The 27,475-nt window shown below is 39.3% G+C and overlaps 1 protein-coding gene across 8 annotated transcripts in view; it reads left to right on the top strand.

Annotated features, from left to right (window-relative positions):
• IKZF2 (IKAROS family zinc finger 2) overlaps positions 1–27,475 on the top strand; it is a 130,236-nt gene that overhangs the window by 88,658 nt on the left and 14,103 nt on the right. For 4 of the 8 annotated variants that reach the window (XM_060781262.2, XM_060781302.2, XM_060781276.2 and 1 more), the window contains 2 exons: positions 9,979–10,116; positions 20,123–20,179. In XM_060781262.2, coding sequence (XP_060637245.2) covers positions 9,979–10,116; positions 20,123–20,179 — 195 coding nt within the window. The remainder of the gene's footprint in view (positions 1–9,978; positions 10,117–20,122; positions 20,180–27,475) is intronic. The other 4 variants (XM_060781313.2, XM_060781284.2, XM_060781293.2 and 1 more) reach the window with 1 other exon arrangement.

The following is a 27,475-nucleotide window of genomic DNA, read 5'->3' as shown; positions in this document are numbered from 1 at the left end:
CCCCATTCCTGATACCCAAATCTGAGGGCTGCTGCCATACTTCTCTTGGCTGAAGAAGCAGATGGACTGTTTTGTTAGTGGGGAGAAGGAGCCAAACTGGGCTTCTCACTGGATTTGGCACATGGGGAGATAACTGTTTGGGGAGCTTAACTCAGGCAATCTGTGCCTCGGCCAGTGAATCAGGAGCCCCTGGTGGCACAATGGGTTAAACTCTTGTGCCAGCAGGACTGAAGACCGACAAGTCGCAGGCTGGAATCTGGGGAGAGCGCAGAAGAGCTCTCTGTCAGCTCCGGCTCCCCATATTGGGACATTAAAGAAGGTTCCCACAAGGACGGTAAAACATGAAAACATCCGGAGTATCCTGGGCAATGTCCTTGCAGATAGCCAATTCTCTCACACCAGAAGCAACTTGCAGTTTCTCAAGTCGCTCCTGACACACACAAAAAAGCCGGTGAATCTTCCTTACACCTCAAGAAAGCAGCAGTCAGGCATGAATTTGTGGGTGAGATAGTAAACACTCTATTTTCACTCTTTGGGGATAAATATCCATACAAAACCATGGAATGCATTCCCATGGATACAGAGATTTTACTATGCTTTGTTTCAATTCCCAGTTATTTGTTCACAGTGATCAAAATGACCCTACAACTGACAATGCAAAATGCCAGTTTGGGGGGTGGATATATTTAATATGCTTTCTTTGCCCCAAAGCCCTATAGCCACAAAAAACATAGTCTCCCTCCTTGATGATGCCAGCAAATGCATTTCTACAGAAAAATCCAATATTTCTTATAGGAATAGTTTCCCCAAGTAACGTGAGAACTTCAGTTAAGACCTACAGAGGATTGGATATCAGGAGCTTTGTCTGCATTGATCCCTTTTCTACCATTTACTGGCAGGAATAAAGAGTAAAAAATAAATATCCACATTTCTGTAGACAGGTTTTCTTACACAGCCTATTAACAAGGAGCAACTTTTTTTCTCAAAAAAAAAAGTTCATAATAATTACATAATGGCAGCCCATGAGTTGCGTTTGAGCTGCTAGAGTGGTTGTCTAAAGTGGTTGTCTAAAGTAAACAATCAGCATTATGGTTTTGAAAAAGATCTGCACTGTGAATTACATACTTATCTAATGTTTCCATGTTTGCATCTTTCTCTGTTCATTTGTTCACCTGTTGCAGCAATCTTCATTTGTTACGTGTTTCATCTGCTAGAAACGTGGCCTGTGATTTGGGTTGAGGAAAGTGTTATCCTCTCTAAAGTTTGGGCAGAAAAATATGGCAGTAAGCTCAGGGGCGGCTCAACCCATTACGCAAGTAAGCATTTGCAGTATAGTTGATTTTGCCCAGGGGCGCTCTTGAGGTGCTCTTGGGGGAAAATAGACCTTGACATATGCGAGTTGTAGTTACTGGGATGTATAGTTCACCTAAAATCAAAGAGCATTCTGAACTCCACCAATGATGGAATTGAACCAAATATGGCACACAGAACTCCCACGACGAACAGAAAATATATATCAATGATTGGTTGGGGGGGGGGAGGTGCACCAAAATACTGTTTGCTTACCGTTGGAAATTACCTAGGGCCGCCTCTGAGTAAGCTGATAGGAACATCATTTTATAATCTTGAATTGACTTAATAACCAAGAATTTATTTATTGATTGATTGATTTACTGTATTTATATACTCTCCTTCCCAGCCTGCGGGCGACTTTAAGAAATTGAAAGCATTAAAATGGATATCCAACAAAGGACACACCTTTTTTCCTCCGAGAAACATAGCTGTCTTAGTCTGAAATATTAATATTCAAAGAGATCTTGTAGACCATGAGTCTTCAAACTTTTTAAGCAGAGGGCTGGTTCACAGTTCCTCAAACTGTTGGGAGGCGAGACTACAGTTTGAAAAAAAAATTGAAAAGTTCTTATGCACACTGCACATATCTTATTTGTAGTGCAAAAATTGAAAGAACAATACAATATTTAGGTTCTTGTGGGTTTTTTTCAGGCTATAGGGCCATGTTCTAGAGGCATTTCTCCTGACGTTTCTCCTGCATCTATGGCAAGCATCCTCAGAGGTAGTGTCACCTCACTACCTCTGAGGATGCTTGCCATAGATGCAGGCGAAATGTCAGGAGAAATGCCTTTAGAACATAGCCCTATAGTCCGAAAAAAACCCCACAAGAACCTAGTGATTTCAGCCATGAAAGCCTTCAACAATACAATATTTGAAACAAATAACAATTTTAGCCAACATAAACTTACCAGTATTTCAATGGGAAGTGTAGACCTGTTTTGGCTGAAGAAATAGTCAAGTTAATTAGGATTGTGGTTGTTGTATGCTTTCAAGTCATTTCAGACTTTAGGCAACCCTAAGTCTAAAGTTTAGGGCGCAGGCTGGGTAAATGATATTGGAGGGCCGCATTCAGTGCACAGGCCTTAGTTTGGGGACCCCTGTTGTAGACCTTGTAATCTTTCTTCCCACCCACACTCCAAAATTGTAGTAGTTTGTTGCCACTTTAACAGCCATCGCTCCACCCCACGGAATCCTGTGGTTTACATTTGTGGCACCAGAACTCTCAGACAGAGAAGGAAAAATATCTCACAAAACAAGTCCCATGGCAGTTAATGTGGTGTCAAATTGCTAAAATCCTGCAATGTAGCTATATCTTTAGAGACTGAAGTTGATAGCATCAGATTTCATCAACTAAGTTTACTTTCTCAGAAGCATCTGATGTTGATAGATGCAACAGAGTGAACAGAGTTATTTTACAAAAGTATATGCAACAATTGAAGCAGTGGTTCTCAACTTGTGGGTCCCCAGATGTTTTGGCCTTCAGCTCCCAGAAATCCTAACAGCTGGTAAACTGGTTGGGATTTCTAGGAGTTGTAGGCCAAAACACCTGGGGACCACAGGTTGAGAATTAGAGCCAGTTCAGCAGTCTACATCCCTCCCCCCCCTACGTGTGGAGCTGAACCTTTGGAGCACCCCCTGACTTTGTGTAATACTGAGTAAAAACAGGTTAACCCAATTTTATTCCTTGTTATGGGCAGGATGTTCCTGGATGTCATTTGGATATCCAGAAGCTGCCAAGGTAGCAGAAATGGTCAACATTTTCTAATGTTACACTATTAAGCTGTATTTCGGGCATTGCAGAGGGATTGGCTCGATGTTTGATTTTCTCGATGTTCAATGACAGGCCGCACTTCTTGTATGCTTCTGCAAAGGTGTTTAGAGGTCCTTGTAGGTCTTCTTCAGTGTAGATAAGCCCTCAGTCTCTGCAAGACCTGTTTACATACTGATATCACAGATGTATTCAACAGCAACCAAAACAATATCGCTTAGTTAGATGTGTCAAGATGTGGGATCTTATGATAGGGATCTCTAGATAGGGTCAAGAAAGAATGCTAAAATCCCCAAAAGCCACTGTGAGTTGACTATATTGGCCTCAATGAACCAATAAAGGAGATTACCCTATGCTTAAGATGTCGTTTAATGTAACACATTTCTAAAGCATATAGACAACTGTCGACCAAAATTTGTTAGTGCCTGAAGCAGAAAGCAAGAAGCTAATAACAATTGGATAGTGTCCTCAACCAGAATAGAGATAGCAGGCTAATTTGAAGCAGGCCCAACACAGCTGACTATTCGTCAAGGAAAGCGAACAGCCAGGGAATCCTGTCAGAAAAGCCAGGAATTTTCCACTGCTATCCCTCATTCCATTCTTTGCTGTTTGGGTTGATCATTTCACCCTTCCTGTTGGTTGGATGAGCCCTATGTCCAGGCTTTGGTTTCAGATCAGTATCTGGTTGAGGTATGGGACATATGGGTATGAGGTTCTATGGGTATGAAGTTCTACTTTTCAAAATGCCTAACCAAATACGCCACATACAGTTTCTCTTAGTGGCCCTTGCCCTTCTCCCTATTTCCTTTGCTATTCCCCTTGCCCTGTTCAAGAGCTGAGCCTGTGAGACTTGGCGTGTGTGGAACTCTGTGGTGTAGCAAAGCTCCATGCCAGCACCCTTACTCATTCTCCTGTGATTTTTCTCTTGTCTGCAGTCTCCACACCCTCTGTTTCTTTATTTTTTTCCAATTGATCCATGCAGGTGAGTCAGAAAAACCTGCTTGTCCACAAACCTGTTCCTTCTTGCCAAACATTGGTCCTGGTTCTTGTAGATGCTAGGAATAGATTAACCAAATAATATGTCTTATAGAGCTTGTGGGCATATCCAGTGTACACTGTGGAGATACACATTTCATTTCATTTCATTACAGGCACAGCTGAAGTCCTGTGCCACTTACTAAACAGAACTGTGGTTTTAGTGTTTATTCATAGGTAGTGTCTTACTTTATTCTGCATTCATTTCGTATATTAAAAAGCACTCTAACCAAATACTAGCCCCAACTAATCTATACCCCTTGAAATAAATAATCTGCACCCCTTGAAACAAATTATTTTTATTTTATTTATTAAAAAATAGACTAACCTAAACCTATTCCCTGCTAATCTGCATCCACTGAAATAAATGGATTTGTGGATCACTGCATACATTCATCTTATTGATCTCAATGGGTAAACTCTAGTAGGGACTCACATTGGATTTATCTTAGGAATTGTATCCCAGAAAGGTTTAAAGCAGGAATCCCCAAACTAAGGCCCGGGGGCCGGATATGGCCCTCCCTAGGCAATTTACCCAGCCCTCGCTCAGGGTCAACCTAAGTCTGAAACGACTTGAAAGCACACAACAACAACAACAATCCTATCTCATCAGCCAAAAGCAGGCCCACACTTCCCACTGAAATACTAATAAGTTTATATTTGTTAAAATTGTTCTTCATTTTAATTATTGTATTGTTTTTAAGTGTTTTTGAAGTACAAAGAAGTTATGTACAGTATGCATAGGAATTCATAAATGCTTTTTTTCAAATTATAATCCGGCCCTCCAATAGTTTGAGGGACTATGACCTGGCCCTCTGTTTAAAAAGTTTGAGGACCCCTGGTTTAAAGCTTTAAAACACATGAAACTTTAGAAATATATTTTTAATTTTTTTAATGTTATGTTGCGACTCATTTTAGATGGTAGGGAGAACAGAGAAGGAAAAAAACAAACATTTGAAGACCTTAGAAACCAGGCCGGCTCTTTTGTCCTGTATGACTCAGCCTCAAACAAGGGAAAATGCAACTAAATTGATAAAAACAAAGAAAAAAATTAATCTGAATTACAGTAATAGCACAATCCAATGCAAGGTTACTTCAATTTGGAATCAATCTCAGTCCTTTGAAGGAAGCAGTGAGCAATTTTAGTATTTTTTAAAATATTTTTTTTCACCATTGCAAAGGCTTTTCTCAATCTGGGATTTATTTTGTTCTACTGTTGGAGGACATTTTGTTTGAAGGATTTCAATTCCACTTGACTCAGGTTTAAAACAAAGAAAGGAGAGCAGAGTTTGCCTTTTCAACACCATTAGACCGTTGCCCATCTAAGATTTATATGGTTAACAAATGTTAGAAGTCCATCTGAGAATAACTTTTAAATTACAACCCCCCCCCCCCCAAAAAAAAAAGCATTTCTATTCTACCTATAATCTTGGGGAACAAAATTTGCATATCACATTTTGACTCCTTTTTATTTATTTTGAAAATATTTATATAACACAGGATCTTGGGGCAGCACACAAGTAAAATCAGTTCAAACATCTCAAAAATATTCTGAATTTAACAGAGTAGGGCAGTGGTTCTCAACCTGGGGTCCCCAGATGTTTTTGGCCTACAACTCCCAGAAATCCCAGCCAGTTTACCAGCTGTTAGGATTTCTGGGAGTTGAAGGCCAAAAACATCTGTGGACCCCAGGTTGAGAACCACTGCAGTAGGGGAAGGAAGGGTCAAAGTGTGCTGCTCTTGGTGGGAAGGAGGATGCTGAAGCGTGGTAACAAGCTGTTGTACTAATCTCGTTTTCTGGCATGTATAAGGGACATTCTAGCATGTATAAGGACAGAAAAATCTGGTTAATAGTCCTGTGTTACTTTTGTGCTAAAAGAGGAAAAAGAAGGACTTGCTCTAGAGTGGATGAGCACCAGCTCTTTACCATATTTCTTCTATCCCTTTCTTTTGTAGCAAGGTACTCAAGATCACGGTGCTCACAAGTTCTCTTAACCTCCCCTTAAACTCTTCTTATTGGAATCATGGGATATTTTTATTTGCCATTTTTCGTTGAATGTTTGACATTTTTAAGTATTGTTTTTGTTCTCATAGTTCTGACAAGTAGAAGTGTTCATGAAAGTGCCTTGTTTTAAAGGAAACGTTGAATATTGTTATCCTAAGAAATTGCAGAGCTGCAGAGCTGCTTCTGTGCTCATGTCAATATTGCCTAGTTGCTTTATTCTACACATACATAGATAAAATAATAAAACATCATTTTCATGTCACCTAAAAAAACTACTAAAATGCCCATTGAGATACTATAGATGTGTTAGTGTATCACATGCATCACATTAAAGCTTTTGTTAATTTTTCTGTACTTTTGCATATACAGTAGAGTCTCGCTTATCCAACATAAATGGGCCGGCAGAATGTTTGATAAGTGGAAATGTTGGATAATGAGGGATTAAGGAAAAGCCTATTAAACATCAAATTGCGCTATGATTTTACAAATTAAGCACCAAAACTTCATGTTTTACAACATATCGACAGAAAAAGCAGTTCAATACATGGTAAAGTTATGTAGTAATTACTGTATTTACAAATTTAGCACCAAAACATCACAGTGTATTGAAACAGCTGTGGATCCGGGCAGAAGGCAGACTGCGTTGGATAATACAGAATGTTGGATGAGCGAAGGTTGGATAAGTGAGACTCCATACATTTAGTGCACCAATTCAAATTGATAGATAGTGTCTTATATACATTTTTCAGCAGCCCTGGGTCCCACTTTTCAACAGATTCCCCTTTTCTGACAGTGCTCTGGTTCGGATAAATGGAGGCTTGAATGTATTTACTTGTAAAAATAATTGACTACACTTTTACCTAGCTCTTAAGTAACTTTCAAAAGTAACTTTCCATGCTATGGGTGTCATCTTCTTTATGTGGGCATTTTGAATGTATTTAGCTGGCTTCTCACTGTAGGAAGACAGGGCAGAACTAGACGTATCTTTCTTGAACTAGTAGAGTTCTTCCTATATTAATGAATTCTTAATTTGAGAATGCAGTGCTCCTGAAGTCAGACTTTGACCTCACGTTCCCATTGCTTTTCACAGAGCTGTAAAAAAAAGGTCTGGGCTTATTGATAAGAACAGGTTCTCATGTTTCCTTAATAATATCCCAATTTTTATTTCTTTTAGCTGGGACTTTCTCATGGCATGAGGATAGATCGAAAAGGCAGCTTTATACTCTCAAGGAAGGTGCAAGTTCAAACAAACATCTTGGCAAGATGCCCCAAAGAAACCAAGATTTGCTTTCAGACTGTGGCCCTCAAGCCGTTGGCAAATAGCCCACATTTTCCTTGATGTTAAGTGGAAGCTGGGGGGCAGGGGGTACCATCTTGCATTGAAATATGAAAATGAGGTGATGTAATCTAAAGCTCCTGTACATAGTGACCCAACTTTTGCAATATAAGGAACTATGAATCTCAGCTTTCCATCAGCATATCATCTGTTGATGATACTGACCACACAATCATATCTATTGATGTTAGGTTCTAATATTGTTTTCATATCTGGGTTTATTTGGGATTATTATGTCAGTACTCGTTTGTTTGGGCCCTCTGGTAGTGCAGTGGGTTAAACCGCTGAGCTGCTGACCAAAAGGTTGGCGGTTCAAATCTTGGCAAGATTCAAAAGGCAAGACAAGACAGAGCGGTGGCCTAATATAAAGGGGCAGAGGAATTTATACCACGAGGCAGGAAAATTGCAATAATAGCAGAACAATAGTAAGTTTGCCATGAATGTATCATATAATGAAGCAATGTCAGGAAGCACAAGAGAAATATGATATTACATCTTTGGTTGTTGTTTTTAAATATTCAAGGGAAGAAAAAATGCAATTAACTTTGAAAAGGAGGCTTTCGTTTTGAAGGTTTTTTGGTGCAGTGTGGTAAAATGGTCCTGCCCTTTTCGTTCATCTTATCTGTGATGGAGGAAAGTGTTGTTGTTGTTGTTGTTGTTGTTGTTGTTGTTATGTTTATACCCCGCTTTTTCTCTCCACAAGGAGACTCCAAGTGACTTGTGTTGGCAGCTACCCAACAATCAAGGCATATTGCATAAGAATTGAGACATCATATGTTTTCTTTAAACAAACCAACAACCATCCTTTGTGATTACCTTGATGGTTGGCTAGCCAGCCAATATATTGTCACTCTGCATGGAAGGATATGAAGAGCAATACTCCATTGTGATATAAGGCTTTTTTCTAAAGTACAGCCTTTCCCCCCAACTGTGGGACTCATTACCTGGAGAAATTAGGAAAGCCCCTACCCTAGAAACCTTTAAAAAGAACCTTAAAACCTGGCTCTTCCGCTGCGCTTTTGATGAATAGGTTTACATCCTCATACTAGTGCATCAATGTTTTGTCATTGAAGTACACCCCCCCCTTGTGGGAAAGCTTGATTCCACAAACACCACTATAATGAGCCCTCCTCCGCAAATAATCTGTTTCTTTCTTATCTCGCCTGAGTTTTAATTGGTTTTTAACCAGTCTCTCTTTTAACCATTACACGTAGCCCACCCATTGTCATTGTGATTGTGCCTATTGTAATTTTATATTATTATGTTTTCACATGTTCTATGTAATTATGTTGTTGTTGTTTATTGTTTGTGTTTTTGGTTTGATTTTATTGTAATTTGTTGTTTGGGCTTGGCCTCATGTAAGCCTTCTCAAATACACTTTTCTAAAATGATGGGAAGAAATGGACTTTTCACTCCCATTTGACTGTTCAATCCAGAGCCTTGGTGGGAATCATACAAATGGGATTATCTTTTCCCATAAATACATTGTGGGTCTTTTCTTTTCTTTTCTTTTACTGTGGTGTAGTTTGGACAGTACCTTGATGACATAAAGGGACAGCAAGTAGAAGAAATTCTAACAAAGAACTCGCAGTGTATGCTAATCCATCATTAACCGTGAGATGTTAAACCATGTTCATATAGAGCAGGGGCCCTCAAACTTTTTAAACAGAGGACCAGGTCACAGTCCCTCAAACTGTTGGAGGGCCGGATTATAATTTGAAAAAAAACACATGAATTCCTATGCACACTGCACATATCGTATTTGTAATGCAAAAAAACAAAAACAAAACAAGAACATTTAAAAACAATAATTTAAATGAAGAACAACTTTAACCAATATAAACTTATTAGTATTTCAGTGGGAAGTGTGGGCCTGCTTTTGACTGATGAGATAGGATTGTTGTTGTTGTTGTGTGCTTTCAAGTCGTTTCAGACTTAGGTTGACCCTGAGTGAGGGCCGGGTAAATGACCTTGGAGGGCCGTATCCAGCCCCCGGGCCTTAGTTTGAGGACCCCTGATATAGAGTATGAAGCCACACTGCTAACCAATGCCATATCTAGTATATTAGTTTTGGTATAATACCCCACTTTTCTAGAGTTTCCTTAATTGACGTCATCATTGTGTACACTTTGTTTTGAAAGATAATTTGTCCCTTCTTGCTCAGTGTTTTTCTTGGACTCTCTCATGATTATTTGGAATAAAAGATGCACAACTACATTTCCCTGTCGGTGCACAGAAAACGTTTCTCAGTATTCTTTGTCCACCTGCATTGGGTGTTTTTGCAGCTGTTATTTTCAAGGTGTGGGTGAATGCCTGCAAGGAGAGTAGTGCAGTGAGTTAGAGAAAAAATAAATGAGCAAAGGTTAGAGGATGGAATAGTTTTTGTAGATGTTTTCTTATTCTATTTTTGTAATATCGAGACACCATTGGCAAGCATGCTAGCCCCACCAATTTAACATAAAGCCTCTGTTCTTTCCATAGTTGGTAAACCTCACAAATGTAACTACTGTGGACGAAGCTACAAACAACGCAGTTCTTTGGAGGAACACAAGGAACGCTGTCACAACTACCTTCAGAATGTCAGTTTAGAAGCTGCTGGGCAAGTTATGAGTCACCACGGTAAGTAGAGGATGCAGTCTGAATGACTTAGTCTCCTTTGCTTCTTGATTTTCATTTTTCTTTTCTTGTTTCTTGAAATCCACCTAAAAAGGACGGAGGGAAAATTTAAACAATATACAAACTCAGTTTTATTTCATTTGTGGTATTTCAAACATGACACATAAACTCAAGGCTCAAAATTATGTTTACAAGGTAATAAAATAAGGTTATAATTTTTTTGCTTACTGCATTTTCACATGCAAGAATTAATAACCCCCAAAGCCTTTCCCCCACTAGGCAAGAGTTTTTCCTCATTTTTTAAATTATTTTTTACACATCTGGATTTTTTGTGGAAAAAAAATCATTTATGCAAAGAAAAACTTGCAGAAAATATTTTTGTGTGAAAAACAAGTGAGTTATTTTTAAGTTCCAAAGTTCAAAAAAAGGTTATCTTGAGCATCACCAATTTTTCTCGAGGAGTATCTTTGTGTTCTGTGCCATTTTGTCTTGCTGAGGGTGACAGAAGTTGTGAGTATTCTTTACACTACACCATTAAAATGAAACTGTTATTACAATAAAATAATATCTCAAAAGGGAAAAAGGGAAGAGCGAATTTGCCTTTTCCCTAATTCAACTCTTTGCCAAAGGAGGAACTTGGAGAGGGCTACTGTGTTCATTTTCTGTAGTGAACAGGCAGACACAGGAATTCTGCTCATTGATGCCCTTGAGCTTTGAATCAGGATGATTGAAAGTACTTAAAATGTTTATTTTAAATTAATGAGACATATTGAGGCATGTAGCACATATTTCACATGCCATAAAAAGTTACATTGGAAAATAATCCTGCTTGGTATTGGGGGATATGGGTGGGAAATACTACAATAAAGTTACGTAGGTCATATTAATGCTTCCAGCGTACATTGAACTGACAGATATGATGGATACAGACTGCTGTGCAATACAATCAGATTTATTCAGATATGCTATTCGGTGTTGTTGTTTTCCACTTTGAGTGACATTTTGGAAACAAGTGTGAACCAGTAAAGCATGATATGTTGATAAGTAGGCAAATACTATTAAAGTGCATGTGCATTTTTTACAGTCAGCCCTCCACATTCCCTGGGGTTAGTGGAACAAGAGTTCTGCAAAACTTAAAACCTACATTTTTTTAAAAAAACCTGTTTGTTTCCTGAGAGAACATCTCCCTAGGGATCTTGATATCCCCAAAACAAGGTTGACCATAGAATCACACTATTTTTTTTATTTATCATAAGAGGAGCAAACCAAAACAGTTGTATTGCATTAAAAACAAACAAACAGACAAACAAAACACAAAGTTTGCAGATATTGGTATTCTATTAAATGTCCTTTGACCAGAGGCTGGCCACTTAGAGTGCTTCTGGTGTTGCTGCCAGAAGGTCCTCCATTGTGCATGTGGCAGGGCTCAGGTTGCATTGCAGTAGGTAGTCTGTGGTTTGCTCTTTTCCACACTCACATGTTGTGGATTCCACTTTGTAGAATCCCACTGAGGAACCTAGATAACCCAAAAAGGTGTTATCTGTTCTCTCCAGGAATCTCTAGGCCCTCCAACACAACTATGGTCAGCTTCTGTCAGAGTTACACTTGAAGACATAGCAATACCTAGATAGAACACATTAATAAAATCAGTGAATAAGCAAATACTCAAAACTCAGTCCCAAAAATGTAGAGAACTGACTGTATATTATTCATGTTGATGATGAATTTTCATAAGCTACAAGTAAAATTTTAAACCAAATTGGAAATATATGCAAACTCATCTGATTTTGGTTCTCTCAGAGAATACATGAATTTCTCGGAGCTGCAGATTTCCATTCCTCAGCCCAATTCGTTCAGGACTACAGAAGTTGTTTTCGAAGTAGAGATCTCTTGAACCTTCTGTATAGCTTTTTTCCTCGAGAAACATAAAAAAAGAAACCTCCCATTCATGTACAACACTGGTCAAACAAGAGCCAAAGTTACATTATCTGGAACTGTATCACTTATAACTTTCAAGTAGAAACACATTTAATTGATTTTATATGCAATTTGCCATATAAACATTTCACAACAGGATGTTGCTTGGTCAGAATTTGCCCCTTAAGAACCAGTGTGAAATAGTTCTTTGACCATTTGAAACTGCCCCAATGGGTTGTTCTTAGCAGATGCAGTTGTGGTATCAAAATGATTTCTTTGCTGTCTGCATAGCTGAGAGTAGCCCCTCAAATAAGTCATGTCCAGTCAGATTAGTTTTGAGTTTTTTCACCATGTACCTCTGGCGCCTCATCCACTTCATCACCACCAACTTCCTGGAAAACCAAGGGGCTGGTTTGGCTCCACTCCTTAAAAGCGATTTTATCCACCACCCTGGCTGTTTCCTCATTCCAGAGGTCAGCCAGGGCTTCAACAGCCCACCAAGATGACAGGAAAAATCTCAAGGATCATCAGGAATTTATCATCTCCATGGGTAGACCATTGTAATTGGTCCTTCACCTGTGTAGAAGTTCTGAGTTCCTGTAAGTCTAAACCAGACCAGGTAATAATCAGTCCATAAAATGGAACTATGGAAAGTTCCTCCACACCAAAGTGTGCCTAGTATTGAGTGGGGTGCCATAGTTGTAATTCCTTTATCTGATTTCTCGTCGATCCAATCTTTGGGCTTCACACAAATCTACCATTTGTCAACATATGTGATCCTGCGCTATTCTTTTCCATTTCTGTCCAAATAGTTTAAATTCAGATAATATTTTGAGTTTGATATTATTGCAAATCCTGAGCCACTCCAACAGTTTCCAGTCACTCCAAAACCAGCCCCAAGACTACCCCAGCTAGTTCAGGAAAGGAGACTTTTTAGTAGCAGGGTGAGTGGAGCAGGTGAGAGAGCAAGATTGGACCGCGAGATGATCCAACCAGTCCTTACTTCAGGAAATAAAGCCTGACTGCTCATTGGAGGGAAGGATATTAGAGGCAAAGATGAAGTATTATAGCCACATAATGAGAAGACAGGAAAGCTTAGAGAAGACAATAATGCTGGGGAAAATGGAAGAAAAAAGGAAGAGGGGCCGACCAAGGGCAAGATGGGTGGATGGCATCCTTGAAGTGACTGGCTTGACGTTGCAGAAGGTGAGGGTGGTGACGGCCGACAGGGAGCTCTGGCGTGGGCTGGTCCATGAGGTCACAAAGAGTCAGAAGTGACTGAACGAATGAACAACAAAAGAGTGGGATACCAACGGGATCCATATTCTGTCCTGGCTACCCACCTTAAAGTATGTGCCCTTAAACTCTGCAGACAGTGGGATGAGATACCTAGTAAGAAAGATGGAATCACAATAGACCACTGCAACACCACCTTCCTGCCCTCCACATCTCTCCTGATGCTTTCACAGAAAAACCTGGCAACAGAACTAAGAGAGATTACACCCCTTCTCATCAACCCGGGTCTCTGTATTACAGGCCAGGTCAGTATGCTCATCCAGGATCAAATCCTGAATGGCACTTGTTTTTCCATTTACTGACCTGCAGTTCAAGAACAGCATTTTCAACCCTGGAGGACTGTCACAAAGGCTAGCCAGACTATTTTATCTGGGCACAGTTTGAAAGCAGTGAGCGCATAGAGGATTGCTTCTGTTTATTTCTGTTCACAAAAGCCTTATTAGGTCAGAAAATGTCCCATCAGCAGAAGAACATTGATGGAAACACTCATGACTACCATTCATACATAATGGCCAAAAGAGTTATGTGCACCCTCCTCTCTTCATGTGCTTGAGCAATCTTTCTTCCTTCACTTATTGTCTTTTGCTAACCATAGTTTACATGAGGTCCAAAATGCCCAACGCTCATTCTTTCACAGTGGAAACATCTTTGAAATATAGTTTCACAATGTATAGTTTCAAACCATATCCTTGGGGGAAAGCAATAATGTTTACCTTCGGAGGCCCTGCTTTACCTACTCTTCAGTAGGTAAACAGCGCTTCAGCTGTGCTGCCCTGTGCTTGACTTAGGAACTATACAATGATGAAAGAAGAACGTTGTGAAAACATCAGGAACCATATCCTGATCTGGAAATTACAGCATCCGTGATCGTGTGAGTTAATTCAGCTAGGTTTGTAATACTATTTTTTTAATGAAAATGCTTAGGCTGACAACAGAGACTTCCAGAAATTTCCATCACTGCAGCCATCTACTTCTTGATGGCTGTAGTGTATGCATTGCTTTTGGAGTTTTGTTTATGGCTTTTTGGAGACGTTGAAGCATTTCTGGTCTGTTGTGGGCTCTTATTGGTGACACATCTCTCCACATTTCCATGCCATAATTGTATATGTCTTCTTTTTTAAAGGTTTGTCTTTAAATTGTGTGGAAAGCCTGGTGCTTACAATCAATCTTGAGATTTGATACCATTTTAATTATGTGGGTTTAATTTTTTAATAAAAAAACACCCCTAATTTTAAAGGAACTTTTGTTTGTTTAAAAATTAAAGTATTTGAAAATCCTTTTACTTTATTTGTGGAGCTCTAGTAGGCTGAGTGGCAATAAACAAATATTTAAATAAACTAATCGGATTTAAATAACCTTGCACTTTGTAAATTATGAGATATGTTTTCACTCCTATAATAATTGCGAAATGCTGTCAAGTATTGACATCAAGTATTTCTCACACAAATATTAAAATACAGAAACTATAAAAACTGGATAAAATAAAACACATACTTCCTATATTGCAGGGGTGTTTCCTGGCCTCAAAGCTGTGCCCTCTACCAGTGGAAGAAATTAAAATCTCTTCCAAATAATGGCAACCCACCAACAACAAAAGCACATGGTTTGCTTAAAAGTGTTCCATTTTTTATGCTAGTACATTGGCATCGAAAAATTAGGGGAAAAACAATGTTCTAACTTGATTTTATTGTATAATTAGTATCTTGTAGATCTAATTCTGTGTAGATGCTGAAACAAAAACAGCTCTGTGGGACTAAAATGTCCCATGGTAGTGTAGAAAGGTTAAACAAAAGCAAGGCAACATGATTCCTGACAAAAATGTCCCAGAATTTCAAAAGTCTGATTTATACTGATCCTCTTCCATCACAAAGTTGTATTAAGTTGGTGCATCAGTACATATATTTCATTTCCAGAAGTTATTGGATACAATTTTTGTGTGTGTGTCAGGAGTGACTTGAGAAATTGCAAGTCGCTTCTGGTGTGAGAGAATTGGCCGTCTGCAAGGACGTTGCCCAGGGGACGTCCAGATGTTTTACCAACCTGTGGGAGGCTTCTCTCGTGTCCCAATAAGACGCTGGAGCTGACAGATGGGAACTCATCCCAGTCCCCAGATGGTAACTCACCCCGGTCCCCAGTGGCACAATGGGTGGCACCCATTGTGCCACTGGGACGCCATTGGATACCATACCTCGTTTTATAAAGTTTTAGCTACTTTAAATTATCTAACCTTAACTGATACAAGTTGCAGTATATTTTCATCTTTTAAAATTATTTGTATTGTCATTTATTGTCCTAAATTGATTCCATTATAAGTTACCTTGAGGTCTTGCGATATAGGGTGGGATATAAATAGTTTTATTTATAAATAAATGAACTCTGAACTGGAATAAGTTGAGGTAAAGAACATGATGAATTTTGAGCTGAAGGGAAAAAGCAGGGATAGCAGGGAACTTTGTAGCTTCCTCTTTATGAGTGGCCCTGTTTCAAGCAGATACTACCTCGGCTTTCCTCTTCTTAGGCGATCCCTCGTTGGCCGAGTAGAATAGTCTTCCAGGATCAGAATTCTTGCGAGTCTGTAGGTGGCTGTGGAGCCCTACCTCAGCTAATGTGATGGTGATTTAATTTGGTGTTTATTTTATTCTATTGTCTTTTGAACTTTTCCTGAACGTCCACAATAAATGGTTGTATGTTCACTTGAACTTTATACAATAAATTGGTTTTAATTAAAATTTTGAGATATTTAGTGTGGGACTGTGAATAAGCACCATATGACATCTGTGGAATTGGGACTGTCAAGCATTTCTTAAGTAGAGAATTACATTTGAAAACTTTGACTATGGCTGGTTCTGTACTATAAAATTTCACACTTTGACACCACTTAAAGCACTATGACTCGATGCAACAATCATTGGAGTTCTAGTTTGGTGAGGTATACCACTCTTTAGCAGAGAAGGCCAAAGATCTGGAAAAATATTAGCTCCCATCAGGCATGTAGCCGGGGGGGGGGGGGGGGTTGAGGGGCTTCAGCCCCCCCCCCCCCAAATTCTCATGGTGGTTCACGAAAAGGCCTTACTGGTGCATTATTTAAACTGTTATGTTCATTCATATCATGATCTGATCACCATACTCAATATATCCCATATGCATGGGGGTATTAGGGTAATGATACAAAAGGTTTGCTAGGCTAGACCCTCTTTCACTCAGACTCAGCCCCCCCCCCGAATCTCAGCCCCCCCGAACCCCCCCCCCCTGAAAAAATTCACCCCTCCCCCCCCGAAATGAAATCCTGGCTACGGGCCTGGCTCCCATGATTCCATAGCATTGAGTCCTAACAGTTAAAATGGTGCCGAACTGAATTAGTTCTACCGTGGAGATGCAACCTTAGTTTCATTTAAAACTCATATAGTCAGAAAGAAAGAAAATCATCAATTTCGTAGCTGCATATTGCAGTCATTTTGAAAGTAAACATGAAGTGCATGTGTGTGTTTAAATGTGTATTTTCCCACTTTCAGTTTGCTTGCTTAGCTGGCACTTGGGTGACTGTTTTAAATGAGTGATCATTGTATGTATCCCAGCAAGAGTATCCTGTACAAATAATACAAAGTAAACAGGTTTATAGGATTCTAATATTTTACACTTATCACCTTCCTTGGCAACCTATCTAGAGGTACATAAAGGGAATGTACTATTAGTTGAGGAGTTCCCATGAACTGTAAAGAAAAAGTATCACTTGTATTACTTTATCCTAAATCTATTTCATGACTATATTCATAGGGATTATTTGGAAAACATTTCATTTGCTTAGTCAGAAATAAGGAGCAATCTTGGGGGTTGGTGGGATTTATCCAACTCTTTAAATTCTTTCATCCAAAGCCCTGCACGGTCTTGATGTTAAGGGCTGGGAGGGGGGTATGGTCAACTGAGCCATGTTTCATGTTTTCCCCTCTCTTTTTTGGAGGAAAAGTCCTCTCATTGTAAGTACTGAGATCCCTCAGGAAGATATCTAATAATTCTCATGATCCTCAGAACAAGATCCTTGGCTCATAGGATTGTAGTGCTATCTATTCTAAGTAGCTTATGACAGGATTTTGCCTCCATGTAGCTGGTAATCAACAGCAATGTAGTGTTCATGGTGAAAAAACTTCCAAAACCAATACTAATTTTCTGATGGATTGTAAAGAAAAAAACAAAAGTTGCCAACAAACATGAACAAACCAAAACAATCAAGTAGGGTATTCCTTATCTGGAATTCAAAAAATCCTCTAAAACCTGAAATTGTTCGCATGACTGGCTGAGATATTGACACCTTTTATTTTTGATAGTTCAATGTATACAAACCTGATTTCATGCTCAAAATAGTAATTTAAAATGTTGTGTATAAAATTGCCTCTATTCTGTGTATATAAGAGGTGTATGAAACATGAATGAATCTTGTGTTTCGACCTTGATATGGTCTCCAAAATATTTTGTAATGAATGAATATGCAAATGCATGCATTCCAAAATCCCAAAATATCTGAAATCCAAAACACTTCTGGTCTCAACCATTCTGGATAAGGGATGCTCAACTTGTATTACCACTCTTTGTGGACTGAAATGCACTTTCTACCTTTAGCAAAAAAAAAATGTGCCATGTTTAACTTGGCTTGGCATAAAAGTATAATGAATATAGTTTATTGAGAAAATAATTGCACTTACTTTAAAAAAAATATATTATTGTTACAGACATAGCTGCACTGTCCTTAATTGTAAGCAGCACCTGAACTGTAAATAACCTCTTTCCTTTTGCCAATTTATAAGAAGCAGACAATGAGAAAAAAAAAACAACCCATAAAACAGAAGACACAATCAATGTTAGTAAAACAAAGAAAATTCTCTCCTGCCTGTAATCTCATATATGGGGTGGACTTCTTGCAGGTGTGCAGTGATTCAAAGGCATTCTGTTATTAATTCTTGGATTTCAGACCAAGGCCTGGCTCAACTTCAATTAGGTTCATAGCATTCTTCTGACTTTTGGCACATTAGTCATTTTTGGCATGGAAAGTGGAAGGGGACGGCTTCTGTGAAGAGAGTAACCATTTGCTGAAATAACTCCATGATGCTCAAGAAATGTACCCTTGTCTTCTTGTTTGCCCCACAACTAGTCACAACCCTAGGCAAAACCTAAGTAGCTTTTGAAGCAACTTATCATGATCTTGATACATTTCCTTCATGACTTTGCCACACACGGACCTCAAAATGGGTTCTGGCATTGCAAAACCCATCTTGCTGTGAACTGACGACCTCATCAGGTAGACTACATTATTTATTTCTTTATTTAGCTCATTTGTATCTCACCCTTCTCAACCTCGAAGGCGACTCAGAGCAGCCTTACAAAGACAACAATTCAATGCCATATATTAATGCATTGGTAAATAAAAAAAATGTTAAAACCAAACTAATTAAAAGCATATAATTAAAACATCAATTAAAATCACATGATCCAAATCGTATTCCAGAGCTGGTCCGAGTCGTCATTATATTAATTTGTAATCTCATATTGCACAATGCCCATAGCCAAGATTTCAGTTTTTTTATGAAGGCCAGGAGGGATGAGACAGATCTAATTTGACTGGGGAGGGAGTTCCACAGATGAGGGGCCACCACTGAGAAGTCCCTGTCCCTACCAGTTGCGTTTGCAAAGGGAGTGGGACTGAGAGCAGAACCTCCCCCGACGATCTTAACCTCTGAGGTGGGTCATAGAGGGAGATACGTTTAGACCGGTAAACTGGACCAGAACTGTTTAGAACAGTGGTTCTCAGTCTGTGGGTTGCCAGATGTTTTGGCCTTCAACTCCTAGAAATCTGAACAGCTGGTAAACTGGCTGGGATTTCTGGGAGTTGTAGGCCAAAACACCTGGGGACCCACAGGTTGAGAACCACAGGCTTAGAGCTTTATAGGCTAAAGCTAGCACTTTGAATTGTTCTCAGTAGCAGACTGGCAACCAGCAGAGCTGACACAACAGGAGGAATGTCCTCTCTCTATGCCGCTCCAGTGAGCACTATGGCTGCTGCCCATTGAAGCTTCCGAACAGTCTTCAAAGGCAACCCCACATTGCAGTAATCTATTCTCTGTGTAACAAGATTGTGGACCACCGTGGCCAAATCTGACTTCCCAAGGTACAGACGCACAAGTTTTAATTGTTCGAATGTTTCCCTGGCCACTGCCAAAACCTGGGGTTCCAGGCTCAGCCATGAATCCAGGATCACTTCCAAGCTGTGAACCTGTGTTTTCAGGGGGAGTGTAACCCCATCCAACACCGGCCCCATACTCTATTCACCCTTACAACTGTCTTGTCTGGATTCAGTTTCAATTTGTTCACCCTCATCCAGACCGTCATAGCTGCCAAGCACCTGTTCAGGACTGGTGCTCCATTTCCACTTTGGAAACAGAGTCACACGGGGTAAGAACACTTCTGATGGGATTCAGTAGCACAGCACATGGAAACAGAACTTAGCAGCCATCTTCAGAAGTCAGGTGTTATCTGATTCCAAGCATCAGAGAGAAGGGGAAAGATAGGAAAAGGAACAGTAAGCAAGAGCAGTGGCTGGCCATCCCAGAAGATGGGGAGAGCGGAGGGAACGAGGTAAGACAGCTCCCTCCGCTTTCCCACTCATGGGATGAGAACCTGAAATGCTGTAGACACTCAGAATGCTGAAAGTGATTTTCGCTCACTGTAGCAGCTCAGACATATACTCCTCCCAACTTGTGCATTATCTCTCTTCACCGATGCCCCCTCTTTTTATCTATTTTCACAGAAGCATTGCACAATTCTGAGAGTTCACAATCTTGTGAGACCACAGCTTCATCTCTCTGTGAGTTCACTGTTGCATTACTTTTCCATTTTCAAAGTGCATAGGCATTTCCCCTACAAACATTTAGAATATTAATAAAAAAGATTCATTTTTCTATTTTGTGTATTCTGCAATGGGAAGGTGTACTTATGATTACCAAACCTTGTGTGCGATGCCAGGGCATGTAGAAGCTGAAACATTTGCAAAACTGACACAGGAAGTCTTGCAAACTTTAAGGAAATGCTTGATCAAGAAGTGAAATCCCTATCAGTGACTGGAATTACCTGCAAAACTGCAACATTACTTGATTTTTTTTAAAGGAAAGCAAACAGAGCACAAATAGGAAGTTACGGCTTTCCAGTCAGAAGTCCTCTCAGGCTGCTTGCTGGAAGTAGACTCACCGAAATCTTGGGGACAGAGAAGTGAAGCAGTTGAAAGATGCCCACAACACATCCACAAAAATATGTGTGTATCCTAAACTCACTGCAAAAGTTCTTCAGACTGTCACACCACTTCAAAACACTTTCTGCTGCCTAAAAACAGGATTTCCCCATTTATTGAAAAGGGACAGCCTGAAATGAGTTGAACACTGCTTTGAAGTGACTTAACAACAATGTCCTGCAATTATGAGCATTTCAATTCATTGTTAAGGAGCTTCTAATGTTTGGTAAAAGCCTAACTGATTCAGTCCTCAATTGATTTATATCTTATCTCTCAAGTCATTCATTTAATGTGGTAACTGGAGGTCCAATATCTTATTTTCCCTTTTCAGTTAGTGTTCCACAGGGCTCTGTTCTTGTTTGTTTATTATTTTCCCTATATACACAATATTTAGGTAATATTATGGGTTTATATGGTGTTTGATATTAGGTGTATGCTGATGATACTCAGCTATATTTCCCATTCCAGAACTTTCTTCTGATTTTAAATATTGCATTGTAGCATCTTTCAGCTAACTCAACATGGATGTTTCATCACCACATAAAACATAATATGGCAAAGTATTGTCGAAGGCTTTCATGGCTGGAATCACTGGGTTATTGTAGGTATTTTCAGGCTATATGGCCATGTTATAGAGGCATTCTCTCCTGACGTTTCACCTGCATCTATGGCAAGCATCCTCAGAGGTTGTGAGGTCTTCACAACCTCTGAGGATGCCTGCCATAGATGCTGATGAAACGTCAGGAGAGAATGCCTCTATAACATGGCCATATAGCCCGAAAAAACCTACAACAACCCAATATGGCAAAGATTGAACTACTCCATTTTCCTACAAAACCTTCTTTACAACATACATTAGCCATCACCATTAATAATGTTCCCATTTATCTTGTAATGGAATCACAGAATCTTGTTTTTATTTTTTTTACTCTATGTCTTTTACTCATCATATTTAAGCTATAGCAAAGTATATGTCCATTTTTTCCTTTATAACATTGCCAAAATAAGACCTTGTCTTTCTTCTTTCTCTGCAAAGATTTTAGTTCATGCCATAGTCATTTCCTGCCTTGATTATTGTAATCTTTTTTTGACTGGTCTTCCATTATCTCACCATCATTTTCTGGTTCCCATTCAACTTTATGCTGCTATGATTATCTTTTTGGTCTGTTGTTTTGATCATGTTATCACACTTTTGATATCTCTTCATTGGTTACCCATTCCCTCTAGGAATCAGCTTAAACTTCTTGTGCTGACATTAAAAACCCTACACAATCCCACTCGCATCTTTCAACACTTACTTCCCTTTACCAGCCTGCTCATGATCAGAGTTCCAGGAATTCTAGGCTCCTCACCCAACCAAGAGTTTTTTCTCCATTGGCTCAGCATCCTTACCCACTCACTGCCCCGTACGCTTGAAATTGTCTCACTTAGCATTTGCAGACAGCTCCTTCCCTCACTGTTTTTAAATCTCATTCGAAAGCTTTTTTATTTTCCAAAACTTTGAGGAGTTTAGTTTAATGTTTTGTAATCTTGTACATTTTAATTACATGCATTGTCAGTTTGCTTCGGATTGTATTTAATTTTTGTTGTATTTATTTGCATTTTATCTGGATGAATGACTTTGCAATTGTATTGTATAGTTTTGTGATTTGTTATTTATTCTTCTCTGTGTGTTCCTATGTGTCTGCACACATATTGTATGTAGTATGCTTCTGGCAGGACCCTCCCTCCCTCTCTGCTTGTGTTATTGTAAAATACCATGTATACTTGAAGGCGCTATATAAATTATATTGACAATGACAATAAAGAAGTTCAGGAAGATGTCAAACCTAAAATTTAAAGACTTGCTGCGCAGATACTATGGCCTCAGAATAGAAATGGCCAGAGTAGCATTCAAGACTCCATCCCTCCCCCATTGCGGTGACTTTCATTGCCAGCCCATCTCCAGGGAGATGCATGAGACGGTTAGCCTTCTCAGGCACTGAAGTGTGTGTCTGGGTGTTAAGCTTACTGGATGATGGAGTTAGAGGAGGTGTCAGTGAGAAATGGGGTAGAGTGACAGTGGAAACACTCAGCCACTTGAATTCAATTCCTGAAGACTTTTGGTGTTATAAGCATTTTTTCAGTGTGTCTCTTTCGTTCAGTTTTAGCACGAGTCCAGTTGATGTTGATATGTCCCTTCTTTTCTCCATTGTTTACCATACATTTTCCTCATTTCAGAGCCATTTTCTGCCTTGCAGAAACAGAATGGGAAGAGTGAAGTCAGGGCATTTTCTCTCCAAATAAAAATTATTCCCCCCTAAACAAAAATGTCACTGTTTTTCTAGCACTGCAGAGTGGGACACTGAAGATCATCCACATACTGAACTTTTCAATTTGCTATGCCCCTATTCCCTTGGTTATTTATTTATCGTGTCAGGCAACCGAACAGTTGTATTACATTTTTGACAGAACAAACAAACAAACATACAAAAGACAGAGTTTGCAAGCTTGGTAGTTGATGAAATGTTCTTTGACCAGTATCTGGTTACTTGGAGTGCTTCTGGTGTTGCCGCAAGAAGGTCTTCCATTGTGCATGTGGCAGGGTTCCCTTGGTAACATTTCATCTTTCTTTTCTTTAATCCAGTATTTCTAACTGCTGGATCAAAGTTTTAAATTACTGGAGCATTACAGATTTTGGGTGCAATCTGTATCTAAATAGAGTGTATCTAAGATGCAGAGAAATCAAGCAGGGGACTTTTCTGGCCAAGATATGAAACTGACTAGATGAGATTTTTCTGATTAGCTCAGATTGGTAGAACTTGCACTCTGGATCTTTACTATCTATTCTCAGAAGTAACTTAAGAATAATTCCTTTAGCCCTGGTTTCAGGAACTTGTTGAATCATTTTTGTTCATAATTGTTGAATGGTAGAGTGTCGCATATAGCGAACAAGACAGGAAGTTTTTGAGCCAGGTGATGGAATTCGCTCCATTGTATTGTGAAATTGACTAAATAGAGGTGTCCTATTTGATTCAGTGGTGAAATTTGACTTGAGATCAAATATTGATTAAGCTTCCCTTATCTTGAATTCCCAAATCTGAAATACTCCAAAATCCAAAATTCTCCACATAATAAACTATATAACATATACACGAAACACAAAAGAATGATGTTTTCGGATTTGGATCAGCTTCATGCAATGGTCAGATATGGGAGATTTAACAACATCCCTAATAATCATAGAATCATAGAATCAAAGAGTTGGAAGAGACCTCATGGGCCATCCAGTCCAACCCCCTGCCAAGAAGCAGGAATGAATGGTTTTGTATCTGCAGAGCACCTAAAATATAGCACCCATATTATTTGATTGTAAATTGTATCACAAAGTGAGAGACTTCTAGCTTGGGCCATATATCAAATGGACAATGTATTGGGAATCTTACATCAACATATTTTATGTGTGGCTAAGGCCCAAAAATAACATATAAAACAGCTCTGTATTTAAACAAAACAATACATTTGAGAACCACATATGTGGGTCTGATCAGAGTAAATTGTAGGGGTGATAAGGAAATACGAGGCATATATTCAGTTTTATATTTATTTACTGTATAAATTAGTGTCTTATTTTAACTTACTACATAGAGTGTGATCAAGTCTCATCAAGCCTTGTTGTTGTTTGGTTTGGTATTGTGAAATGGCCTAAGGGCTAATCAATAAAATTGCTTGAATTTGGATCCCATTTCCAAGACAACTCAACATGTACATATATGTAAATACAGCTATTTACATACATGATCACACTAATGACTTTTAGGAAGGAATTGAAAACTTGGTTTTTTAAACAGGCTTTTGACAATGACAAAATGTAAAAATTCCTAATAACTATCAATTGGATTCCATGGCTTATCTTTAACACAGCAATGGCTGGGACTTTAATGTGTTTAAACTGTTTTTTTATATATAATTGTTTACTCATGGGAGTATGCAGACTGGCCAGGGTTGGGCACAAGAGCTAAGCTCTGGTACATTTTATATCCTTTGGAAGAAGGGCCAGAAGGGTGAAGGAAGTCACTGGAGAAATATCAGGACAGGCCAGAAAACCTGATAGCCAGACCTGGGACATGAAGAGCTTGTTTAATCCTTGTGAGTTGTTGCAATTGTGGCAGTTCTCAAGCAGGCAGCTGCAACAGGCGAGGAGGTCCCATCCATATGGCCGGGAGGAAGCCCAAAGGAAGAGGAGGAGGATGGTTCCTCTCTCTGTATCTCTCTCTCTCTGAGAAGAGGTTCCCCAAAAGGAGGGAGGGAGGGAGGGAGGGAGACAAGAGTGGCCCGGCTCTTATCTCTGATCCCCTGATAGCATCCCAGAGCTCCTCTCATAGCTAATCTCGGCATTGGAGTAATTATTTATTGATTTTTTTATGGGGGGGGGGTGTTTTAATTTTGATATGCTATCTACCTTGTTTATATTATTGACTATGTTTCATTTTATGATTGCAAGCCGCTCTGAGTCCCTTTTTGGGAGATGAGGCGGGGTATAAATAAATTGTTGTTGTAGTTTCAAATTTTCAAAACAATCCTAAATCCAAAGTACTTTTGGCTCCAAGCATTTCAGATAAGAAATACTCAATCTGTGTTCTCAGATGTAGTCCATAGGTCTTGAAACCATTTTCCTCAGACATAGGCTAATTAATTAGACTATAATTATTATTACAATTATAACCAATTATAGGTGTAGTCATGCCTAGTGACATTTTACATTTCTCTCACATGGCTGGAGTATATACACACTAGAAAAGTAGTTCTCAAAGTGTGATCCACAGAGACCTCGGGGCTCCACAGTTCCCTCCCCCTCCTCCCCTCTAAGCTTTCCCTCCTCTTTCTTGCTCCTCCTCTCCCCCACTTCTCTTGCTGCCGAAAGTCTTTACCCCTTGCCTTCTTTGCTACCAAAACCCTTTTTCCCTCCCACCACTCAGAAGGTGCTTTTGGTTGTGCTTTTTCTGCATGACAGAAGGGGGTTGGACTATGTAATATATAAACATTTATTGCGGCTCCACGGGAAACTTTTGCTTCAAAAAGGTCTCCATAGCTGAAAAAAATTGAAAACCCGTGCACTAAGATGAATGCCAGAACCAGAAAAATGTCTGATAACTTACAACTACATGTGTAGTTGACTGTGATTGATTGAAATACCCTTCAATCATTCACATCAAATATTTTGAACTGCAACTTCCAGCATGACTCATGATTGGCTATGGTGGGAAGGGCTCTTCAGAGTTGCAATTTGGGGCTTAAACAGTTCCCACCACTGTTATCAGGGATGTTGGTGTGTGTACACATAGCAACTTCAGATCACTTGTTGACTCATGACACCCCATGATTTCATAGGGTTTTCTCAGTGATCGTATTGCCAGTTCCTTCCTCTGAAATATAGCCTGCAGCACCTGGTATGCATTGGCTGGTTCTCATCCAGAGTTGATTCTCATCCAGAGTTGATTCTGCTTCGCTTCCAAGATCAGACAACATCTGGTGCCTTTAGGATATCTAAGTTTTTATATAACTAATAAAAGGTTCTGAAAATTTCACACAAAGTACGTTTATAAAATGACAGACTTAGCACAGAGGTGAAAAAATATATATACACACATATATAAGATATATATACACTTATAGTGTATATAGGAAAAAGGGAGAGGGGCCGACCAAGGGCAAGATGGATGGATGGCATCCTTGAAGTGACTGGAATGACCTTGAAGGAGCTGGGGGTGGTGACAGCCGACAGGGAGCTCTGGCGTGGGCTGGTCCATGAGGTCACGAAGAGTCGGAGACGACTGAACGAATGAACAACAACAACAACACACTTATAGTTGATGTAATGAATTAAGGATGGAATATAAGAGTATCGAAGGTACTGATGTATTCTAAGAAAACCAATAAATATATTCAAAAAAAATATAAAAACCAAAATGACAGACTTAAATGAAGGGAAGGAAGTTGCTGTAGGAGAAAATTTCAAGCAGCAAGTGAAAAAATGGGAATTTGTTCAAGAGAACAGAGACCTGGGGGTGGCGGGAGTTAACAGGCTGAGTGTCCTTATAGAAGACTACTTGTCAAACTATTTTTTAAAAAAACCAGAAACAGGATCCATTCCCATTTTCTTTCAGACACAATTCTGATGGGGAACTAAATGAAGTTTTCATTAAGTAACTAAACTCCTGGAGGGCATGTAAATTAAGATGATTTATTACAGTGTCTTTCTAGAAACCTAATTCTCTGTGTGCCAAGTTTCTTTTTTAAATAATCATAATCATAGTGCTGCTACCATGCAATTAGCTCAAGGATATCCTTGGCTGAACATGTTTCATAAACGCTACTTTCTATGAATGGCAAATGGATGCTACGGAGTAATCAGAATTATTGTCATAAGTACAATAAAATCAAAACTGTCGAGACTGTATTTGTAAGCTGCCTTGACTCCCAATTTCAGGGGAAAGGCGGGATGTAAAGAAAGATCCTCATTATCATCCATTTTAGCCCAAATCTTTATATCAACCTTGTAACGCTCATAAATTTGAGTGTTGGTAGGACAGATTGGTTTTGGTTACTGCGGAGTTCAGTTCCTAGACTGATTCTGTCAAGTGCTCACATTTAACAGCTCTAAGTTGTTAACTTTAATAATTCTAAAATGGCTTAAATGGTTGGCGTTTAGCTATGGAATGGACTGAATGCAAATTATTTCAGTAACTACTATTTAATCTCTAAATTAGATATTAACATAGCAACAGTGAGGCTTTAAGGATTAGATCAGGGGTCAGGAACCTTCGGCTCTCCAGGTGTGGTGGACTTCAACTCCCACAATTCCTTGAGGCTTTGTAGGCTAAAGACAGCACAAGG

Source organism: Anolis sagrei, chromosome 1 (genome assembly GCF_037176765.1).
Source record: "Anolis sagrei isolate rAnoSag1 chromosome 1, rAnoSag1.mat, whole genome shotgun sequence".
Classification (NCBI taxonomy): domain Eukaryota; kingdom Metazoa; phylum Chordata; class Lepidosauria; order Squamata; family Dactyloidae; genus Anolis; species Anolis sagrei.
Note: the sequence above shows the minus strand (reverse complement) of the source record. Positions and strands in the feature narration are given on the sequence as shown.